General features: G+C 35.8%; 1 protein-coding gene across 6 annotated transcripts in view; it reads right to left on the reverse strand.

Annotated features, from left to right (window-relative positions):
- The window catches only part of LOC150093132 (uncharacterized), a 423,272-nt gene that overhangs the window by 77,845 nt on the left and 324,140 nt on the right, over positions 1–21,287 (reverse strand). For all 6 annotated transcript variants that reach the window (XM_090413312.1, XM_090413313.1, XM_090413316.1 and 3 more), the window contains one exon: positions 5,728–5,954. In XM_090413312.1, coding sequence (XP_090269438.1) covers positions 5,728–5,954 — 227 coding nt within the window. The remainder of the gene's footprint in view (positions 1–5,727; positions 5,955–21,287) is intronic.

The following is a 21,287-nucleotide window of genomic DNA, read 5'->3' on the forward strand; positions in this document are numbered from 1 at the left end:
AAAAAAAGGAAATTACGAAAATTCCTCATTCGGACGATACAATAAAATATAAAATCAAAGATATGGCAGATGATATTAAGAAAACACTTACCAATAAACTTTCAAACAACATTTTGCTTTACAAATTGATGAGTCCACTGACATTAGCGGTTAAGCTTGTATACTAGGATTCGTTTATTTCATTAATGAAAATGAAATGGTGAATTAATTTCTATGCTATAGAGAACTTACCGAACGCGAAACAGGACAAGATATTTTGAATCTATCAGGTCATATTTAGAAAAATTTTAAATTTCATTAGAGCTGTGTGTAGGAATTTGTACAGACAGTGCTCTATTAAAAGATTTGTTACCCTTGCAAAAAAATAAAGCCAAATATTATATCTATGCACTGTTTTTTGCACAGAGAATCCCTAGTTTCAAAACCATTATTGGCAATATTAAAACCTGTACTAGACCAAGTTGTAAATACGGTAAATTACATCAAGTCAAGACCTTTAAAAGCACACATTTAAAAAAAAAAAAAAAAAAAACTTTGCATATCTATTGAAGCCAAATACGAATCTTTGCTTTTGTTCACTGAAATAAGCTATCCAGGAGTAAAGTATTATTCTGAATTTTAGAACTTAAGAATGAATTATTAGCCTTTTTTTTTTTTCAAAATGAAGGAACAGATGCTTTTGTAAAATGTCTTCAAAATGATATTTGGGGTGCTAAAATGGCATATTTAGCCGATATTTTTAATTACTTAAATAGCGTTAATACAAGTATCCAAGGAAAAAATGAAAACATTTTGACATCCACTGACAAATTGTCAGCTTTTCAGAAAAAAAGTATCTCTTTGGAAAAACTGCATATCAGAAAAAAATCCAGTGAATATGTTTTCTCCGCTTCATAATAAAAATGTTAATGGAATTATTTCTGTTATAACAGAACATTTAACAATATTGGAAGAAAAGATTTCAAGTTACTTTCCTTCCTTAAATACACACAATTATGACTGGATACGAAATCCATTTGGTACAGTTAATACATCGAGTTGTGAATTTTCGTTACAAGAAGAACAATTAGTTACCTTGTCAACGGATCGTACTCTAAAAATGAAATTCTCTGAAATAACTCTAGGAATTTTTGATTTTTGTACAAGCCAAATATCCAGCTCTCTCCACAAAGGCACTGAAAATTTTGCTAGTTTTCTATATCATATTTGTGTGAGCTCGGTTTCTCAATATTAACCAATATAAAAACTAAAAAGCGTGGAAGACTTACTACCGACAAAGATATTGTACAAGCCGAATATTGTACAAGCTGAATATCCAGCTCTCTCCACAAAGGCACTGAAAATTTTGCTAGTTTTCTATATCATATTTGTGTGAGCTCGGTTTCTCAATATTAACCAATATAAAAACTAAAAAGCGTGGAAGACTTACTACCGACAAAGAGATGATGTAGGTACATCACATGCGAGTATTAGACCTGATATTGCTGAAATATGCAAAGGTGCATCACATGCGAGTATTAGACCTGATATTGCTGAAATATGCAAAGGTACATCACATGTGAGTATTAGACCTGATATTGCTGAAATCTGCAAAAGCCGACAAGCTCAAGTATCGCATTAAAATGAGTTCCATTTTTATAAAAGGCAGGTCCATGCATATTTTTATTGTTAGCTTTATGGCCCGAATACTTTTGGTGTTCCCTAAATTTTTCTTTTAATCAAAAGTGTTCCATGTCTTTGAAAAGGTTAAGAACCACTGATCTAGACTATCAAAAAAATCAGTTATGCTTTTATAACTCATAAGTGCATATAATTTTCCCATAAACTGTGGAAAATTTGAACCAAACTGGGCAATTAATGCAAATCATTATACAAACTGAGTATCCACAACTGATTAATCAGCTAACACCATAGCCAATACCCTGTAGTTACTTCTGAAACTTTCTTGTCACAAAAAATATCAGTTACCTTATATACTAAACATATTGTGAAGCATTTAAATATATATGCAAACATATGGATTATAAATTAGTATTCACCACAAATCAAAAATTAGCTACCCTTTTAAAACCTATAAAGATCCAAACTAATAAAAAATATTTGAATATCATAATGTTGTGCACAATTTCCAATGCAAAACAAACTATGATTTCCTCTCCATAGGTCACTATGAGCCATTTAAAGAACACTTCAGATACTGCAGTATCCTCATTCCAGATCATCAAGGTAACACTAATAAAAAAAATAAAAAGATCCAAAATAAAAATGCTGCAGTAATAAAAACTAAAATGCACTCTTGTTTCGTAACTAAAACACACACACTACAGATTGAGAGAGTAACTACTTTAGATTTCTGAAACTAAACAAAATTGAGCATTTCTGCAACTATGGCTATCATCATCATCAAATTCCTGCTATGTACCCTCAAGGGGTGTACAGGATATGATGGTACTACATGAAAAATTTACATCATTATTAATTTCCTATCTACAATTTTCCTCCAAATCAGTCTGTTACTTGTCAAGACTCCAACATTATCAGATCTTATATTTCTATCGTCTAAGGCACTTTGTACTGTATCAATCCACCTATATCTTGGTCTTCCTCTGGGTCATTTTGCTGCCAACCTGGCAGAGAACACTTGTTTTGCTAATCTTTCCTCGCCCATTCTGTTTAAGTGACCATACCACCTGAGATTAGCTCTGCTAACGCATTCATGGATGCTGACAATGTCAAGTTCTTTCCTAATATCCTCGTTTTTAATATGATATTGCCATTGATGCCATCTGTTCACGCCTATAATCTTTCTAAGGACTCTCATATCTGCGGTCTCTAGTCTTTGGTCAGGTGTTTTTACTTCTGACCCAGCTCTCAGATCCATAAGTTAAAACTGGTTTGAACACTGTCATGTATACAGCTAATTTAGTGTTCCGACTAATTTCTCTCTTATTCCATATGAATTTATTCAATTGACTTCCCACCATACCAGCTTTGCTGATTCTGTTGTCTATTTCTATATTTAATTTACCATCTTCACTAAAAATCGTGCCTAAATAGCTGAAATGTTTTACTTGATCCACAGGTTCTCCATTCACAACACAGTTGACATTTTCAATGATTCTGCCTATTTTCATTGTCTTTGTCTTTTTATTGCTGACTTTCAAACCATATCTATTACAACAGCTATTCAATTTAGTCAGAGAATCTTGCAGACTTGTAGCGGATTTATTTAGAAGTATAACATCATCCGCATAAAGCAAAGAGCTGACATTAACATCTCCAATTTTGATATCATGTTTAATACCACTTTCCTTCATAATGTGATCCATATAGATAACGAATAACAGAGGGGATAATGTACATCCTTGTCTCACACCAGATTTAATATTAAACCATCTTCCTGTACTTCCTTCAATTCTAACTGCTGACTTACAACTCAAATAAAGACTAAGTATTGCTTGATATAATGCCCCATTGACACCATATAACTGCAGCGTATTGAATAGCTTCTCTCTTGGCACCTTGTCATATGCCTTTTCCAAATTGACAAAACTTAAACACAGATCTTTGTTATATTCCCATGCTTTCTCGACTATTTGTCGTAAAGTGAAGATCTGATCCTGACAGCCTCTATTTGGCCTGAATCCAGCTTGTTCTTCACCAAGCTTTTCTTTCGCAATTCCTCTCAACCGTTTCTCAAGTATACTTGCATAGATCTTGCCAGGAACACTCAGTAGGGAAATACCTCTGTAATTCTCACATGCAGTTTTATTTCCCTTTTTATATATGGGTACTATGCGAGCTCTACTCCAATCATCGGGAATTCGTCCCTCTGTCCAGGCCTTCTGAACTATGCAGTGCAGCCACTGTAAGACTCTCACACCACCATACTTCAGCATTTCTGGTCGAATATCATCTATTCCTGCTGCCTTTCCACATTTCAAGCCTTTGATGGTTTTTCCTACTTCAAGTATGGATATGTATTCCTGACTGCATGCCTGGTCAGTGTTTTTTACCACTGTGCTGTCATCACTGCTTGTTTCATTTAGAAGTTTTTCAAAGTAATTACTCCATACTTTAAGGATATCTTTTTCTCCTATTTTCATGTCACCTTTATCATCTCTAACTCCTTTTACAGCACACTTTCCTCCATTCCTAAGCTTCTTCAACAACCTCCAGAATATTTTGCCACCTTCTTGATATTTATTTTCTATATTCTTGCCAAAGTCTTCCCATGACTTTTGTTTAACTATGGCTATTAGAACAAGAAATCAATAAACATCCAATTCCCTTATATACTGTTAGAAAATTGGCAGCTAAGCAATATTAAAATCAGACCCAAGTTTTCAATCAATAATAAAGTAACTAGTGGTTTGATGATGTATTTAGTGAACACCATGTTCCACTTTTTTAGCTATTATCACTCATCTTTCTAGTGAAATCTTTTATTCTAGAAACATTATTCTATTCATGGCTTCACTATTTCATTCTGTCCGTAATCTAAATTTTCATACTTAGTTTGACTCTCCATTAAAAAAAAATACATCAATATGAATTTATAAGGACTTTTTTTTTTAATATATACAATTCAAAACAAATGCTGCTTATATTCACTGCTTTTAGAGTTTTACAGTGAATCATCCAAGTGCCATCCTGAATTGGTATACGCAAACTTGTAAACTACCCTGATGTATTGAAACAAGTGCCTATATTAGTAATTTGATGCAAGTGCCTATATTAGTAATTTGATGCAAGTGCCTTTTATCAGCTTTTATACAGTATTTGAGTACAGTGAATGAAATTCTCAGATGTCTGGATTTTAGCAGTTTTAGGATAATATCTATATTTGAACAGACAAAACTATTCAACTGTTTGATAACTGATCAATAGTGCATGCAATAACTTCAGTATTTGAGCAGTTTTAAGTTCAATGCCATAACTTTTTTAAAATTAGAAACCAAATCCAGAATTTTGATCTTAGATAATTCTTTAAATCAAAGAGCTATAAAAGTTAACCTCTTAAATTTTTTTCCATTTATTGTCCCTCACTTATAGTGATCATATTTGCAGTAAAAATTCATTTATATTTCTTGTAAACCATTTTTTTCTGTAGGTCCACTGAAAATGGTTATTACAAGGCATCTAAATTAATAAATTATTCCTTCTCAGAAAATCCATTAAAATACAACAATCAAAAAAGCTCTTTAGATGTATATTTATACATCTAAAGAGCTTTGATGGATTTAGCAGTTAATTTGACAATCAGGAAGAAAACAAAAATCACTATAGTGAGCTCAGAGGAAACAAAAAAGTTGGTTATAATGGATGGTCTGCTACATGGAGGATGAAAATGAAATTTAAGGAGCAATTGAATTTCTTTTAGTATGGCATTAATGCTATGGGAATTTGGCTGGGAGGACATATTGCTAACTTGTTACAGTAAGTGATTTCAGTATAACAGTGTCTGCTATAGCAATCCACTGCACCTGCAAGCAACAGTTTCTGCACTTTTAGTTTGTTAAATATTATTCCACCTTGTTATAGTCAATAAATTATTAGCCTTGAAGTAAGAATATTTTATAAGAACTGATATGTGAATCCAATTCTTTCCAACCCTTTAACATTCTATTAAAATTTTATACCAAAGGATGAGTGACCTGTGGATTATAATTTCATAATAAAATCTAACATAATTTTAACCATATAGATAAATGCATTATTACTTACATATCTGGAGAATTAGGAGGTGTGAAGGCAGAGATATGGGCATCTTTGGGTGGGATGACATCGTCTATTGTTAGGGTACTGCAGTCTTTCATCGTTACAGTGTTGAGGCCAAGTGCTGTTTCTGAAGTTTGTGTTTTGCTATCTCGCACAGAAGGCTTTGCAGTTCCTTTCACTATATCAGCAAGACGACTGTCAATCATGTCTACTTCTACAATATTTGTGTCTTGCTAAAAAAATAAGTTCACGAATAAGTTTGTAATAAAAGACAACATACAGTATATCAAATAAATAAAATGCCACGTTATGTAGTAATCAATTTTCTTGGGGATGTAGGAGGATGAACAAGGCAATGAATATTGCTTTGCCGATCACTGCAAAAGCACAATTTTAATAGAAATCTTAGAAACATAAAACAATGCCATTTTGTGAACGAACTCCAGTTAGAAGTAAAATAGTTTTTAATAATAAAATAATAGAAGAGATAAATACTTTATTTTGGATGTGAAATATATGAAGAAAAAAGACAAAATTAAAAACTTCAAAATTTTTACAGATTATAGGCCTGATAAATAGAACACTCAATCCAAATATTGTACAAAAAAAGAAACATGCTTGAAAATATACAATACTTTAGCAGTGCTCACATTATTATATGGCAGTAAAATTTGAACAATAAATAAACAAGATAAAGAATAAAAACAAGTGAAATGAGATTCACAAGCAGAACTGCAAAATACACATGAGACCAAAAAAAGAACAGATATTTCAAAAATATAATCAATAGAAGAAAAACTAAACAATTATAAACAAAATTGGATAGAACACAAGCCCAATGGCCAACACGCGATATCCTAAACAAATAAAATAAACCAATTGGAAAGAGAAAGCTAGGTAGACCTCAAAAGAGGATATTTATATGGAAAATAAGACCAATATGGTCTATGTTCGTAATTGGTATTATGACTCAGAAATACTGACACTGGGTGAATCTGCTTCTCTGAACAAATGTGATGAAATTGGAATCTCTGCTGAAATTTCTCCACTTTAGTTTGAAATGCACATATGAGGGTGGCCTAAAAAGTTCTCGGCCTAACAATGAAAAAACGAATTTATAATTTCAAAATTTTTATTTTTTGACATCTCCCTTAAGACTAATACATTTATTCCAGCGATGTTCCAGCACCATTATCCCATCCCTGTAGTGGTTCTCAGTAAAGATCTGCAAAATACCCATCTACAGCTGCAATCGCCTCTTGATTAGAACAAAAACGCTGACCAGTGAGGAAGAGTTTTAGTTATGGGAAGAGATAGAAGTCAGAGGGAGCCAAATCTGGGGAAAAAGGTGGATGTTCCAACAATTCAGAGTGCAGATCCCTTAATTTTCCCCATTGCCAAAACGCCTTTGTGGGCAGGTGCATTGCCCTGATGAAAGATGATTTTTTTCTTGGAAAAATGGATCTTTTTTCACAAATTTTTTCATCTAGTCTGGTTAAAAGATCAGAATAATATCCACAATTATTGTTTTACCCTTTTCAAGATAGATAATAAACAAAATGCCTTTAGCATCCCAAAACACAGATGCCATGACCTTTCCTGCTGATGGAACCGACTTTGTCTTCTTTGGTGCTGAACACCCAGCTTCTGTCCACTGTTTTGACTGCTGTTTGGATTCTGGTGTGTAATCAAAACTATGATAGGAATTCTGTTGTTTGTTGTTATCATCAAGGTTATCGTGCAAGTATGTTAACCAAATATAAAACTTTTTTTTCTCTCAGAGGGTGATGCGTGATTGGAATGGATTGCCATTAGATGTGAGTGCAAGCAGTGTGAATGAATTCAAGAATAAGTATGATAGCTGATGTGCGTGTGGTATGCAGCTTCCCTGCAGGACTGTCTTAATAATAAACTCCATGGTGAATTCAAGTCTCATCTATAGTAATAAATCAATGCACAAAATCAGTTTATTCTTGTTAAAATGCTCCACGCAAGTGCGACACTCATCTTGTGCAAAGCTTTTTCGTATGCAATTCTTCATGCAAAATATATCCTACACATTCTTTTGAAATGCCTATAGGCTCTGAAATTGTAAAGAACAACTGAGTTCTTTACAATTTCATGCACTTTGACTCGCTGGTCATCCAATACCATATTGTGCACTTGATCAATGATTTTTGGTGGTGTTACACTTTTTGGACGTCCTTCACATGGATCATCTTCAAGGCTGGTAAGGTCACTTTTAAATTCGGTAGCCCATTTCTTAATTGTCGAAAAAGAAAGAGAAGACTGCCCATAAATTTTGAACTTCGAATGAATTTCTTTTGGCCTTAAACCAATGTTCCCTCTAATTTTTTGCTGCGAGTGTACGCAGAAATTTGTCTTCTTTTGAAAAGTATGTGCGCACCCATAGGAGTCACCATACTGATTATTTAAGCAAAAAAAGTTAAAAGATTTTAGTTCACTCTTTACCTTCTGGTGTCAATGGGACGTCAGCCAGGTCACCCCCAAATCCCCACCATGCTCCCACACACAGCAGTAGCCTCCCCAGTAAACAGTCAGAAATCATGATTCACAAGCCTTGGGCAACACTCGATCCAGGGTCTTCACGCATGTGAGTCCAACATGATACCGACTGTACTAGATAGGATTCTAAGTGTGTGTATTATTACCATCACCGAGTAAGTTGTGTGACATCAATCACAGAGCTAACATAAATATTTTATATATATTTAATATTGATCTGATTAGAAGTAAGAAATAAAGTAAAAAAAAAAAAAAAAAGATAACACTAGTGACTGATTGCCTTTAACTAAATTTTCTAACTTTACAAATAACTCTAAACATACATAATAAAATATTCCCATCACTAATTCTCACCTTATTAAACATTAATAATAAGTCCGTTACTAATTCTCATCTTGTTTAGTTCTAGCTTCTATCTCTTTATTTTTTCTCTCTTCTGTCTTTGGCATTCGCCCACTCTTTATACACACTATCCAAATTAATTGAATTTCCATATAGTTGGCAACTTTTCACTCTCATTAGCATATCCAAATGACATTTTCCTAAACGGTTTCTAAGTTGGTTTTTTATTTGATTCATTAGACTAAAACCTCGCTCACAGTCTGCACTAGATGAAAAGAAGGTTCCTCCAATATCCATCAACTTTGCAAAATCACAAAACTGCTCATTTTGAAGAGCAAATACAACCATTTGTGTAAAATTTGATATCATTTGCATTTAATTTTTTCTTGTACAGAAAATTTGAAATCATTAAACTGACTAATTATTTCTGTAGTATCATCCAGAAAATCATGATATTTAAGACAAAGGGCATTAACATGTTCACTACCAAATGAGAAATCACAATGTGAAATAGAGGAGATATCAACCACTGACCATTATTGTATCTCATTCACAGGGAATCTGTCCTCTAAATGAGCACATAAACAATTTATAAAATTTAACAGGGGCCTAGTATCTACTGGTTCAGTCTCTTCTTGTTTAAGTAAAGCATTTACTCTGTCACTCCAGCAAGCGTCACCTTCTAAATACTGATTCCTGATTTTGTTAATCTTCCCTCTGGCAAAATGATGACGGTCTAGTGGTGCAAGGTTACTCCTTTGTAAGATTTTGCACAGGGAAGCCATTTCTTCAAAAACATCACTTAAAACATTAACGGCTACTTTGAATGTCATGTTAGTTAATTTATTGTGACAATAATTAACCACGGGATCATTTGATTTGTCTTTTTCAAAATATGTGATCAGTCCCTCATAGTTTCTTATTGCCTGTAATGCAAAATGTCTGGATAGCCACTGCACTTCATTGAGTAGTCTGAAGGCAATAGCTTCATTTTCAGACACCTTGACAATTTCTTTAAATTCATGTCTTTTTCACTGTGGAATGAGAGAAGAGTGTGTAACACTGTTTTCATTAATGGATCAATATCCCTGATTAGTTTAATTTCCTTCCACATATCACAGATCCCCAGATTCTCATGGTGAGCTACACAGTGTTGCTGGACAAGATGTAGAACTTCTAATTTAAGTTTTGCAGCGACACCATTAACTTTGACCAGCATCACTGCAGCTCCATCAGAGGTAAACATCACCATTTTTTGGAGATCAAGTTTCTTTTCTTGATATAACTGTTTAATAGCTAACACAATGGAGGAGGCATCACATGCCTGCAACTGAATTATTCCACCAAAATATGGTTTATATTCATTACAATCTTTAGGTCTAAACTTAAAATAGAGAATTAGATATTTGTTAACAGTTATATCAGTGCTTTCATCAATGGTTAAGGTGTGGAAATTTGCACATGCAATTTGCTCAAACATGTCATTTTCAACAATTAAATTGATTGTTGCCAGAAATTCAAACGCTAATTTTTGCTTTGCCAGTTGTCTGGGAGTTGAATACTTTTCCATATGTTCATTAATATGTTGAACTGAAAGTAAAGAGTTATTCATCTTAACAACTAATAAGACACTGTCAATAAGAACTTTAATCTGCTGTGGGTTTGATCGTTTTCTCTCTCGGTCATCTGAACTTTCACGTAGCATACGCAGTACTCCTGTAGCTGGTAATGAACAATTTTGTTGCCTAAGTTTGTGTACACCACCCAGATGTATTGTACTTGTCAAATGGTGTTTCAAAAAGTCCAACTTCCAAGTGACATCAAACTTTTTCCCATTAGCAAAATCCCCAGCAATCTTTGCATCACGACAATAAATACAAACAACACCAATTGTAGCATCATACATAAATATTACACACAGCTGAATGTTTATCAACTCATGAGCTTTTGGTGTAGCAGTTTTCACTATTTCATCCAGCCATTCACTTTTAAAGCAGCTAGCAGTTTGTTTTCGCTTCACACCTTTTGCTTCCTTTGAATTTGACATGGTGCATCAGTTTTTTGCAATTTTGTTATTTGAAGAACATTTTTTATTGGTTTTATAAATTTAAAAATGTGCACTATTCACTGAATAACTTGGCAAGGCAAAAGGTGAACCAACACTAAACATTGCCGAGGGCAACACAAGAGCTAAAAGATATGCCTAGAGGCTAGATTTAATTAACTTGGTTGTATCTCCGTGCATGTACATGAATGTTTATTATTTAGTCTACTATTTTAAAATTCCTTTTAAAAATTAGAGAATTTTGAAACGCTATAATATTTTTAATTATACTCTTTCACTGTACTATTTTAATTGAAGTTTTTAAAAGTATTTAATTATTTTTATTAAAATTATGAAACCATTGTTTTAATTCGTCATGATCTTGAACTAATTTGATCAGCCAATCACGTTTGGGAATTTTCCATGAGTCAGGCCTGAGATATAAACAAAACGCATGCCATTCTAAATGCTACTTAAAAATTACACATTTAAGCCACACCCCTTTCACTTTGGCATCAAATCGTTAGCCTCAAATAGCGTTACTGTTAATAATTTATAAGTTTTGTGCAACTTCGAGAATGTAATAAAAAATGCGAGGTTAGAGGTTTGCCCAGTTACTGTATTTTTTAAAGAATTTATAGGTTAATGTTTAGGTGGAACTTCTTTAATTAATAAAATTTAATTTCATCTCGAAAATCTAGTGTGCGCATATTTTTTGCTTTGTGCACTAGTTGTAAAACGTGTGTGCGTGCGCACATGCACACAGGTTAGAGGGAACATTGCCTTAAACCTTCTTTTACAAAGATTTTTACAACTGCATGATACTCAATTTTATCCATTTCAAGGGATGCAGACAACAATTTTGCTTCAGACAGCTGTATAAAACAAACTACTTGATAGAATGACTTGCAATTTCACATGGATGCTTATGACAGATATACCAACTTAGGGAAAAAAATCTTGCCAATAGTGTTGTCATCTATGGTTGAGGCCAAGAACTTTTCAGACCACACTCGTATATAAATCCCAATTACCAAAACATAAAATTTATAAGCATCCATATTTGAGTTGAAACTGATTACTAACATGGCTGAGAGCATATTAATATGGTTTAGCATTTTTGCAAACACACTGAATCATATTGGTTGGACAAGAATTGTAAGCATTAGTGAGACATGGTTGACAGAGGAAAATAGTGTCATTGGGATAAAATGCAAAATATTTTTTTGGGAGGATAAAGAGAAAAAGAATGAGTAGGAAATAATGCTAATGATAGCAAAAGAATTCAAATGTAAAGTCAAACTGAGGGAGGCTGTGTATTTGAAGCTATTTGGTACTAGTTAAAAGCCAACCGGACAAAACATAAGGGAGGATAAGGAGGCGCGCATGACATGCACTGGCAAATATACTCAATGAAGTGGATCACACAAGGATCCACTTCATCTGCTGGCTAACCTGGAATATATCGTATTCATTGCACCTGTACCTTGCCCTATATAGGTGGAATAGGATGCACAATTCCTATTCGAAAAAAAGGAATATAAACACTACATTAAATTTAATAACTATGGTAAATCTGGCCTTTCTGATCATGCCCTGAATATTCTACATAAAATTGAATGGAAAGGCACATGTTGTTTACATCACATCAAACCATGGAATGAGCGTAAATTTAAGTTAGGCCTATGAAATTCTTATCGACCACCCTAATCTTAATAATGGTGATCTAAAAATTCCAAGACTATGGATGGAACATATTCTACCCATATAACCTTTTGGTCTAAGAGTTAATTATAATTAGGACCAAGTAATCTAGGATCTAATATAACAACACTTATGATAATTTATGGATTAGGCCACCACTTTTTATATTAAAACAATCTACATGAATTTGTTCTCTGATGATGTTATATCTGTATAAATCAATTTTTGGCGATAGTTAATGTGTAAAAGGGGGCAAGGCTGGATAAATGCAGCTCTGCTGTATAATTACTGGATTCAACAGGAATCAAAATGGATATAATATGGTCAGAAAAGACATTAGCACAACCAACAGAAGTCTCAAATATTGTCAACAGGATATCAAAATGTTCTGTATACATTAAATGACAGCAAATAAATGGATGGAGTATGAGACTTCCTTAGCTGAGACATTGAAAGAATGCATGATGACTAAATGCTAATGTACCAAGGAGAAATGCTGTTATGTTTGGTGCAGGTAACATTATCCGCATTCACTTCAGTAGCTTGAATAATCTCTTTCACATGCGTACCAAATATGCAATTGGCTCTTGTGAAAAAGTGAAAGATTATTTGCTTTGTCAAATACTCTGAATGGCTAATGTGGGCACAACAAGCACCAGTAGCTATTTGTATACCTCAATGATGAATAGGATCTGACCAGCAGAGTGTGCTCTTCCTTGCAAAACCAAAAACTTGAGACCCATAATCAAGCTTTAATTGAACAAGTGTACAATAAAGGCAAAACAAAGATCTGCACCCCATTTCTATAGAGGATACATCATGAGATATTCAATGCTCTTTTGTGATTTTCTTTTAGTTGATGAATGTGGGAAAGGAAAGCAAATCATCTTTCAAAAAGAAGTCCTAAGAACTTGAACTGTTGCTACTGGAATAATAGTTTGTCTAATCATCATCTTTTGGTGAAGAGTGTTTTTGGCAGAAGTGTACACTTTTCTGCTGAAAACTTAAACCCACTGCTAAAAGCCTAAGAAGAGACATGATCAATTATTTAAAATTAGACTTTCTACAACCTTCATATTACCAGAATGATAATATACTGTGAAATCAACATATAAAAGAGTGGCACACTTCAGACAGAGCCTTGGAGAACATCCTCTTCTTTACAAAATGGCCAGGGATGATGTACTTCCCACTTGGACTTGAAAGATTCAGATAGAGAAAAAGCTCTGTATAAAAACAGGAAGAAGTTGCCCGAGACCTAGATTACAGAGGTCTTTTAATATGTCACATCTCTGGGTTGTGTCACAAGCATCTCCATAAAGAAGAGTGAAACCAGATGTTTCAGGAATGTGTCTTTTATATGCATTTTTAAATGGACTAAGTGGTCCGATGTTGAATGATGTATATAAAAGCTACACTGTGAGAGATCACTATTTTCTAAACAGAAATCTGGCATTTACCATTTTCATCAATCTTACAAAGACAGGTGGTTAGAGCAATAGATCGTTGATTGTTTGATGGTGTTGGATCATTTCCTGGTTTTGGCAGGGCAATTACAATTTCTTCCAAGAATCCAGAAATTCTTCCTCTGAAAGTATTGTTTTACAGTAAGAGGAGATCCACAGATACTTTATCTCATAATGGAAGTTGTCAGAACCTACTGCACTAGTCAGTGAGAGAGAAAGTAAAAGAGCTAATTTGTAGAAAAATTTAGCTACTCTTTCTCTTGTTCTTTCAATATTAAAAATTCATAAGGATATGAAGCTATTGCCAAGATCCTAGCAAAATTTCTTCCCAAAGTGTCTGCAATGGCTTTGAGTTCAGCAACAGCACATTATATTCCAGCAGACAAGTAGTGTGTTTTATATCTACCCTTCATTTTCTGGATTTTAACCCATACAAATTTTGCATTGGCTGTTTAATAGATGATGTAAACTGAATCCAATATTGATTTTGATTCCAACATTTAACTGTGTTTTGATCCAAACATGTTTAAAAGCTATGAGACTGGTTGTGGTAGTGTATCTACAAAATTTACCACATGCTCTATCCATGGGATAAATGGCTGCTTGACAGTGAGGGTTTTGCCAATGCTTTCAACAGAGTGGAAATCAAGATAATGGTTTTGGAACTGCAGTTGTTGCTGCCTGGACAATACAATCCATAACATATCACTACTTCACTGATAGGGTATTTGATTGACTGTATCAGCATTAAATTTTTAAAGGTGGGAAAAGCATTCCAGTCAGCCAGGTCCATTTTCCACATGAGCATCTGTGTAGGAGAACATGGTTCCTATGAGGACATAGTGCAAATTACAGGAAAATAATTGCTTCCATATATGTTCTCTTCATCATTCCACACAAATGGTGGAATAATGGCAAGGAAGCATATTGCAAGATTTATTGCAGAATACGAGCAGGAAGGCATAAGGAAGAAAGTATTGAGTATTACTTTGCCATTATTATTATTATTAATGTGCCAACACAAATGAAACAAGGCTGTATTGTCAAGCATATGCTCAATGATACAGCCTTGTTTCATTTGTGTTGGCACTATCCCACCAAGTTATGAGTCCATTAAAGTCACCCATAAGTACGGGCTGAGGCAGTTGCAACATAAAGTCATTCAAAGAGGTTCATCAAGGGTCCATCTCATTTATCTGGTAGTAAATGGAACATGCTATAAGAAATCACACAGACAGGTGAATGGATACTGCCTTCCAGATCAGTATTAAGCAGAACATATTAGAAAGAAGTGTGGTTGCCCACTAAGACAGTGACTCCACAACTTCTGTTCTTTCTAATAACAGTGGGGTCATTACTAGGTTTGAAATGTTTCCTGCAGACAGTAACTTCTCCTGGTGGGACACCTGTTCATGGTGGAAGGGACCTCCCAGTGATGGTATTGGCTCTTTTCATTCTTCCTCTTTTCTTTGCTTTTCTAATTGTATTCTTTGCTCTACTTCTGAGTCTTTTTTACAATCCTTTCTTCCAGACCATCATCACTGGGATCCAATGTTCTATCACCATGTGGTGCAACATATGGACATTCAGAAAGCAGGTTCCTGGTAGTCTTGCACTCCTTTGACCCCCTGCTTTGGCAAGAAGGGTGGTCCTATATGCCCCTGCAAGGATCAATCAGCTAGCAGGCTTGCCTGCAAGGGTAAACAGTGCTGCAGCAAGTCTCTCACCACATGGTCGGGATCCAATGTTTGCTGTGGTGCTAGTATAGTGTACACAATAAACCTGGTGTTCCACTACTGAACATTACCATTGCTTGTCAGTTAGTGGGCATCCATGTGTGGCTTCGTTGTGGGTGGGGAGTTTAAACTGCAACCATCTTTTCATAAGAGGATTTCTGGATGCTTTGGTGACTAGCTTCCTTTCTAAATCTTCTATAATTATTTCTTTTTCTTCCTTTCCACTCTGGAATGCATGGGAGTAGGCTGTATGTTCTCCCTGAGAGTTATCACATTAAGTTTCTTTGAGGAGTAAGATTTATGATTATGCCCTTATGAATGATTACGGCTTATGAATGCTATGGGTTTAAATTCTTCCCCTTCCTTCTATTCTATGACTGATGCAACCGTGTTATTGGAGGCGTCTGCAGAGAGATAGAACACATGACCTAGTCTTGGATAAATCAACACAAGAGATTGGGTGAAAGCTAAGTTCAGGAGATAATGCACCTGATGTTCTTTCCCCCACTCATATTTTCCTTTCTTTTTTGTTAGCCTAACTATGGGCTCCATCAGCCTTGAGCAGTCGGGTATAAACTTCCGATAAAAATTCACCATGCCTAAATACCTCCTAACCTGTCTTACTGTCGTGGGAACCTTTGCATTTAGAATGGCAGTTATATTTGCTATGGTGGGATTTATTCCTTTCTCATTCACCACATGAACCAAATATTCTACTTCTTTGAGAAAAAACTGGCACTGAATACTTCAGGGATAGCTGAGCCTTGTCCAACCTCTCTATTACCTTTGTCAGCAGCCTACAATGTTCCCTAATGCAAGACGAGTAGACCAGGAAATCGTCTTGGAAGCAGATCACCCCTTCTCCTAGCATTTCGGATAGAACAGAATTCATTAAACTCTGGAAACTCATTGCTGAGTTCCTGGTCCCCTGAGGAAGTCGGCACATTTGATACTTTGGCCACCTTGTGGTAAAGGAGAGGTATTTCCTGTTCTCCTCCCTCAATGGAATCTGGAAGTAACCAGAGTTTAAGTCTAGCTTGGAGAAGAACCTAGCTGCCTCCAGACCAATCAACAAGTCCTCCATCTTGCACACAGGAAAATCTATAGGCTTGGTGACTTTGTTCACCTCTCTCAGATCCAGGACGAACCTCAATCCACCATTTGGTTTCTCAACCAGAATAAATGGGCTATTCCATCTCAAATTCGACCTCTCTATAATACCTGCCCCTTCATATTTCAACAACATTTTCTTAAGTTCGTCCATGTGTTTGAGGGGTGTTTGGTCCTGTTTAACATACACCAATACATCAGATGTGATTTGCAAGGAGTGCGCGACCTTATTGGTGCACGAGAGTGACCTGAATCCTATCTTGGTCTGTGCATATGTGCTTGGTGGCATCTTGGGTTAATTTCTTCTTCTTCCACAGGTCAATATCTTCCTTGCAATCCTTCATCCCTACTCCCATAGTTTCGCTTGTCTCATCTGTGCCTCCTATACTGCATCTCGGCTTGTATCTCATCCCACACAAAGACAATGTTTGGTTATCAAAATCACACACAAATCTGTTCCTTGCAAGAAAATCAAGGCCCAGTATGACCTGTTCACTGGTGTCTGCCATTTCAGGAAGGACAACCATCTCATGCATGAAGCTTGCCGGGAAACATGGCATAGAGATCTTCACTTTGACATTCAGTGTCGAAGAAAGTTCAACTTTCGCAATTCCCACAATTCTTATGGGGTTGCATAATTCTGTGAAGATATCAGAGGTAGGGGTTCTGAAGGCTTTAACTAGTTGCATTGGGATCACTGAAATGTGAGCTCTGGTGTCAAGCAGAAACTTGCAGGGAATCCCTTCAACATAACCCTCCACCAGAGACGGCGGTAGCTCCCTTCCCACCTCTGCTAAAGAGACACTTTGCATTTTGTAACCTTTCCTCAATCTCGAGCTATCCTCTCTGGTTAACTCACAGGTAGTGTCTATCATTCCTCCTTCTTTCATGCCTGGTGTGAGTTATATTGTCATTAGGTGTAATTGCCCGGTCAGTGTCATTAAGGGAAAGGATTTGAGCCCCTGACTCCCTCTCCAGCAGGGTCCTCAAAAGAGAGGTTAGGGCCATTTCCTCTAAGGTTCTCTCCCTTTTCAAGACTAGATTGAAACATCAATCAAGATCTATGGTCCCTTTCTTAAAGGTTACCTCTCCCAGATCATCCCTCAATCCCACTCTAAATTGCTGAAAAATCAGCCATTTCAGATGGGCATCTTCCTCTTGGCCATCTTCATCTTCCTCTTACAGCTTTTGAGATGCACAATATCCTATGTAAGAAACTGGTCACCCCCCCCCCCCCCCTCATTGTCCCCTTGTACGCAACCGTACAACTCCCTTAATGCTTGAGGGGTCCCTTTTCTCTGTGAAAAGATTTCAATCAACGCTTGCTTAAATTCTTGATACTCTATTGTATTTCTCAAAGTGGAGGAGGAGCACAAAAGGTCCTTGGGTCCTTTTGTGCTCCTTTCCCTTTCAACCTACTTCAGAGCAACACCAATAACTAAAAATCCGACCCCCCCAGCCTTTCTAAGTTCCTCTATGTAATGGAAAAAGGAAATTACGTCATCAAATTCCACTCCTGAGGACTGAGGGAACACATGCTGAGGGTTTATACATTTAAAGAATTCTTCGTCGTTCATCTAGGGGTAGATACACTTGCTATCTGAGTTTACAATCTAATGCAACTTTATTTCAAAAGGAAAACCACCTTTTTTCTTTGTTACACTAAATTTTCTGGATAGAATCCGAAACCAACCTACATGTGAACCAAGATATGTTTTCTGCCACAATTTTTCCAATTCACAATCCTGTCGACTGCGCCATTTATGTTGCATCCCAGTTTTCTCTTTACACTAACATTTACATTTAGAATTCGGAAAATTGTCCAAAAGTCGTGGTACCTCCAAGCATAAGGGTTATCCCTGGATAGAGGTAACTCGTCTGTGGAATTACATCTCCTATAACTTTAGGAATATTTATTTTATACTGCGCCACCTAAGGTAATTATATTAAGTTGGGAAGTCTTAATCAGGAGATGATTCCAGAGATCTACAATAACGACTATGGACTGTAATCGTGGCCTAAAACCTTCTAACCCCTTTGTTTCCCGCTTGGGTTCGTATGCTAATCTTTTTGCAGGCGGTGCATCGGATTCTATCATGCAGAAAACACAAATTCTCAAAAATTAATATGGATTTAATTGACACTCAGATATAATTTACAACTCATAAAATTCATACTAAGCACTAATCATTCATTACACAAGAACATCATTATTAGCTAACATTTATCACATAGGCCCACTCAGGTGGCAAATTTTTAGTCTAAACACAGATAAATATTCCTTCCTTGGGAAATAATTACTCCCCCAAAATCAATACTACACTTTCTTCCATTATTTCAATGACATATTCATTCATTCAACGTTAATAACACATCATGATATATCAACTAAAACTCTCTCTCACACCTTATGCAATGCCTTAGCCAGTTCAGTAATTCAATTATAAGTTCTCTGTAGGATGGAGTGCTACTGTCCTAGCATGAAACTTTCCCGTTATCAGAAACACATGTCCCCCAATGTCTCTGAACCCTTCCTATAACAAGTTTGAAACCCATACACATAAAAGAATAAAGAAATTGTAATGACACATTCATCAAGGCCTTCATACAGTGTTGTGTAGTTCCCTGACAACTTCCGGCTGAATCGGGTGTCCTACTGCTCAGCGCTCGTACTGGAAGCATTCTTTCGATCCATGTGAACTGCTTGCACCACACTGATATGGCTAACCCCCTTTCTGCTGTATGCAGACCAGGTGGGAAGTTGACTCTTCCTTCATATAATCAGGAGAATGAATCTTTGTTTCAGCCTTTCATCCAATAATTGCCAGCCTTCATCCGCTGGATATATAGGCATATGCTCATCTCCGATGAGTCCTCTTAGGACTTTTTGCCGGTCGAGGCTGCTGCTTCTGCCCGCTGAAAACGAGCCCTCCTACCGTCGTTCCAGGAACTGCACGAACACCGATGAAAAAAATTCGAGAGCGAAGGAAGGGGGGGGTTGCTAACCTTTTTATATCCTTCCCCCTATCGGCAAATCACTGCTATCTCCGTAACTCGTCCAACGAATTAGAGTACATCATTCACGTGGCCCTTGCTCAATAGCGTATGCTAAATTTTCTTCACTGCTACCCACACGTGCCCGAATGGGACTTTGATCCCTCCTTCATTTGGTGCTTATGTTACCTTCAACCCTTTGTTTGCGATGAAAATTTCAAGTCATGGTGCTAACATGTAAATTTCAATACTGATCAGGATACTACATAACACATTTCATAGATTTTTCTTTTTTTGTTCTATCTTACTGGCTTTGCATAAGTTGCTCTTTTATCACTTGTACAGAAAGGTTTTTTTTTTTTTTTTTATAAATAGACAAACTTTGAATTAATCCATATTACTGACCTTTGCATAAATAACTCCCTTTCCTTCCTATATTTATAAAGTAGAAGTACACACTCAGAAGCAAGCATTTTGCTGAGAAATTTTCCTCTCCTTTTTTTTCTTGTTAAATTGTGATACATTGAAAATTTCTAGGAATTCTGTTCAATCAAAGTTTAACACCATATCACTCACATTTAAAGCATCTTAGTGGTAGAGCAAGTCTCTCACCCCATGGTCGAGATCCAATGCTTGCTGTGGCTTCGTTGTGGGTAGGGAGTTTAAATTGCAACCATCTTTTCATAAGAGGATTTCTGGATGCTTAGGTGACTAGTTTCCTAAATCTTCTATTATTATTTCTTTTTCTTCCTTTCCACTTTGGCATGCATGGGAGTAGGCTGTTCTCCCTAAGAGTTACCACATTTAAGTTTCTTTGAGGAGTAAGATTTATGATTATGCCTTTTACTACCATGATAGGTACAGATGGTGGACCTACCACAACAGTTTAAGTCTGCCCATATCACTCACATTTAAAACATCTTAATGAATTAGGGATGTAAAGCCTAACAAGAAAAGTGAGATATCCTACTTTTACAGACATTAGAGGTTTGAGTGTATCAAAGTAAGGATGTTTGTGGTGGGAATCAGGTGACCAACACATACCTCCTTGATTTTTTGAGCTCTAAACATCTCATCTGGAATATCAAAAGAGATACCATTCTGATATCATGACTCTAAAATAGTTTTGTTTTACAAGGTATTATAGGTTTGCTATTCTACCCACCGATGTTGTTCTCAGTAGTTTTTCCAAGTGCTACTGACATGTTTCCACAAGAATATCACCAGAATGTAGCTTTTTCTTAAGCTGTTTTGGGAGATCCTCGTAGTCCTTATAAACCCTTTTGAATAAAGATTGGTGATATTTTCACTATTGGCTTTTCGCCTGTTGCTTTTATGGTGAAAAACACTGGTACATTTATATAGCTGTCAGATATCTTATTTCTATCAGAACACAGACTAATAGTCTTTACTAATAACCATCTTTCAACATAAAGATGTGCACAAGATCACATGGAGAGAAGACACAAGAAATAAGAAAAGCATCACTGACTACGTCGTTATTCATAGTGATATCATAAAGCTCGTTTAGAATACAAGAGCGTACAAAGGATTTGAAATTGGAAGTAACCATTACTTATACTAAGCAGGATAAAAATGTATATGACATTGAAAAGAACAATATGTAGGAAAGTTTTAAAAAGA

The sequence above is a fragment of the Typopeltis vanoorti genome, chromosome 24 (genome assembly GCF_054136105.1).
Source record: "Typopeltis vanoorti isolate ZY-2024b chromosome 24, IOZ_Tvanoo_1.0, whole genome shotgun sequence".
NCBI classification, from domain to species: Eukaryota; Metazoa; Arthropoda; class Arachnida; order Uropygi; family Thelyphonidae; genus Typopeltis; species Typopeltis vanoorti.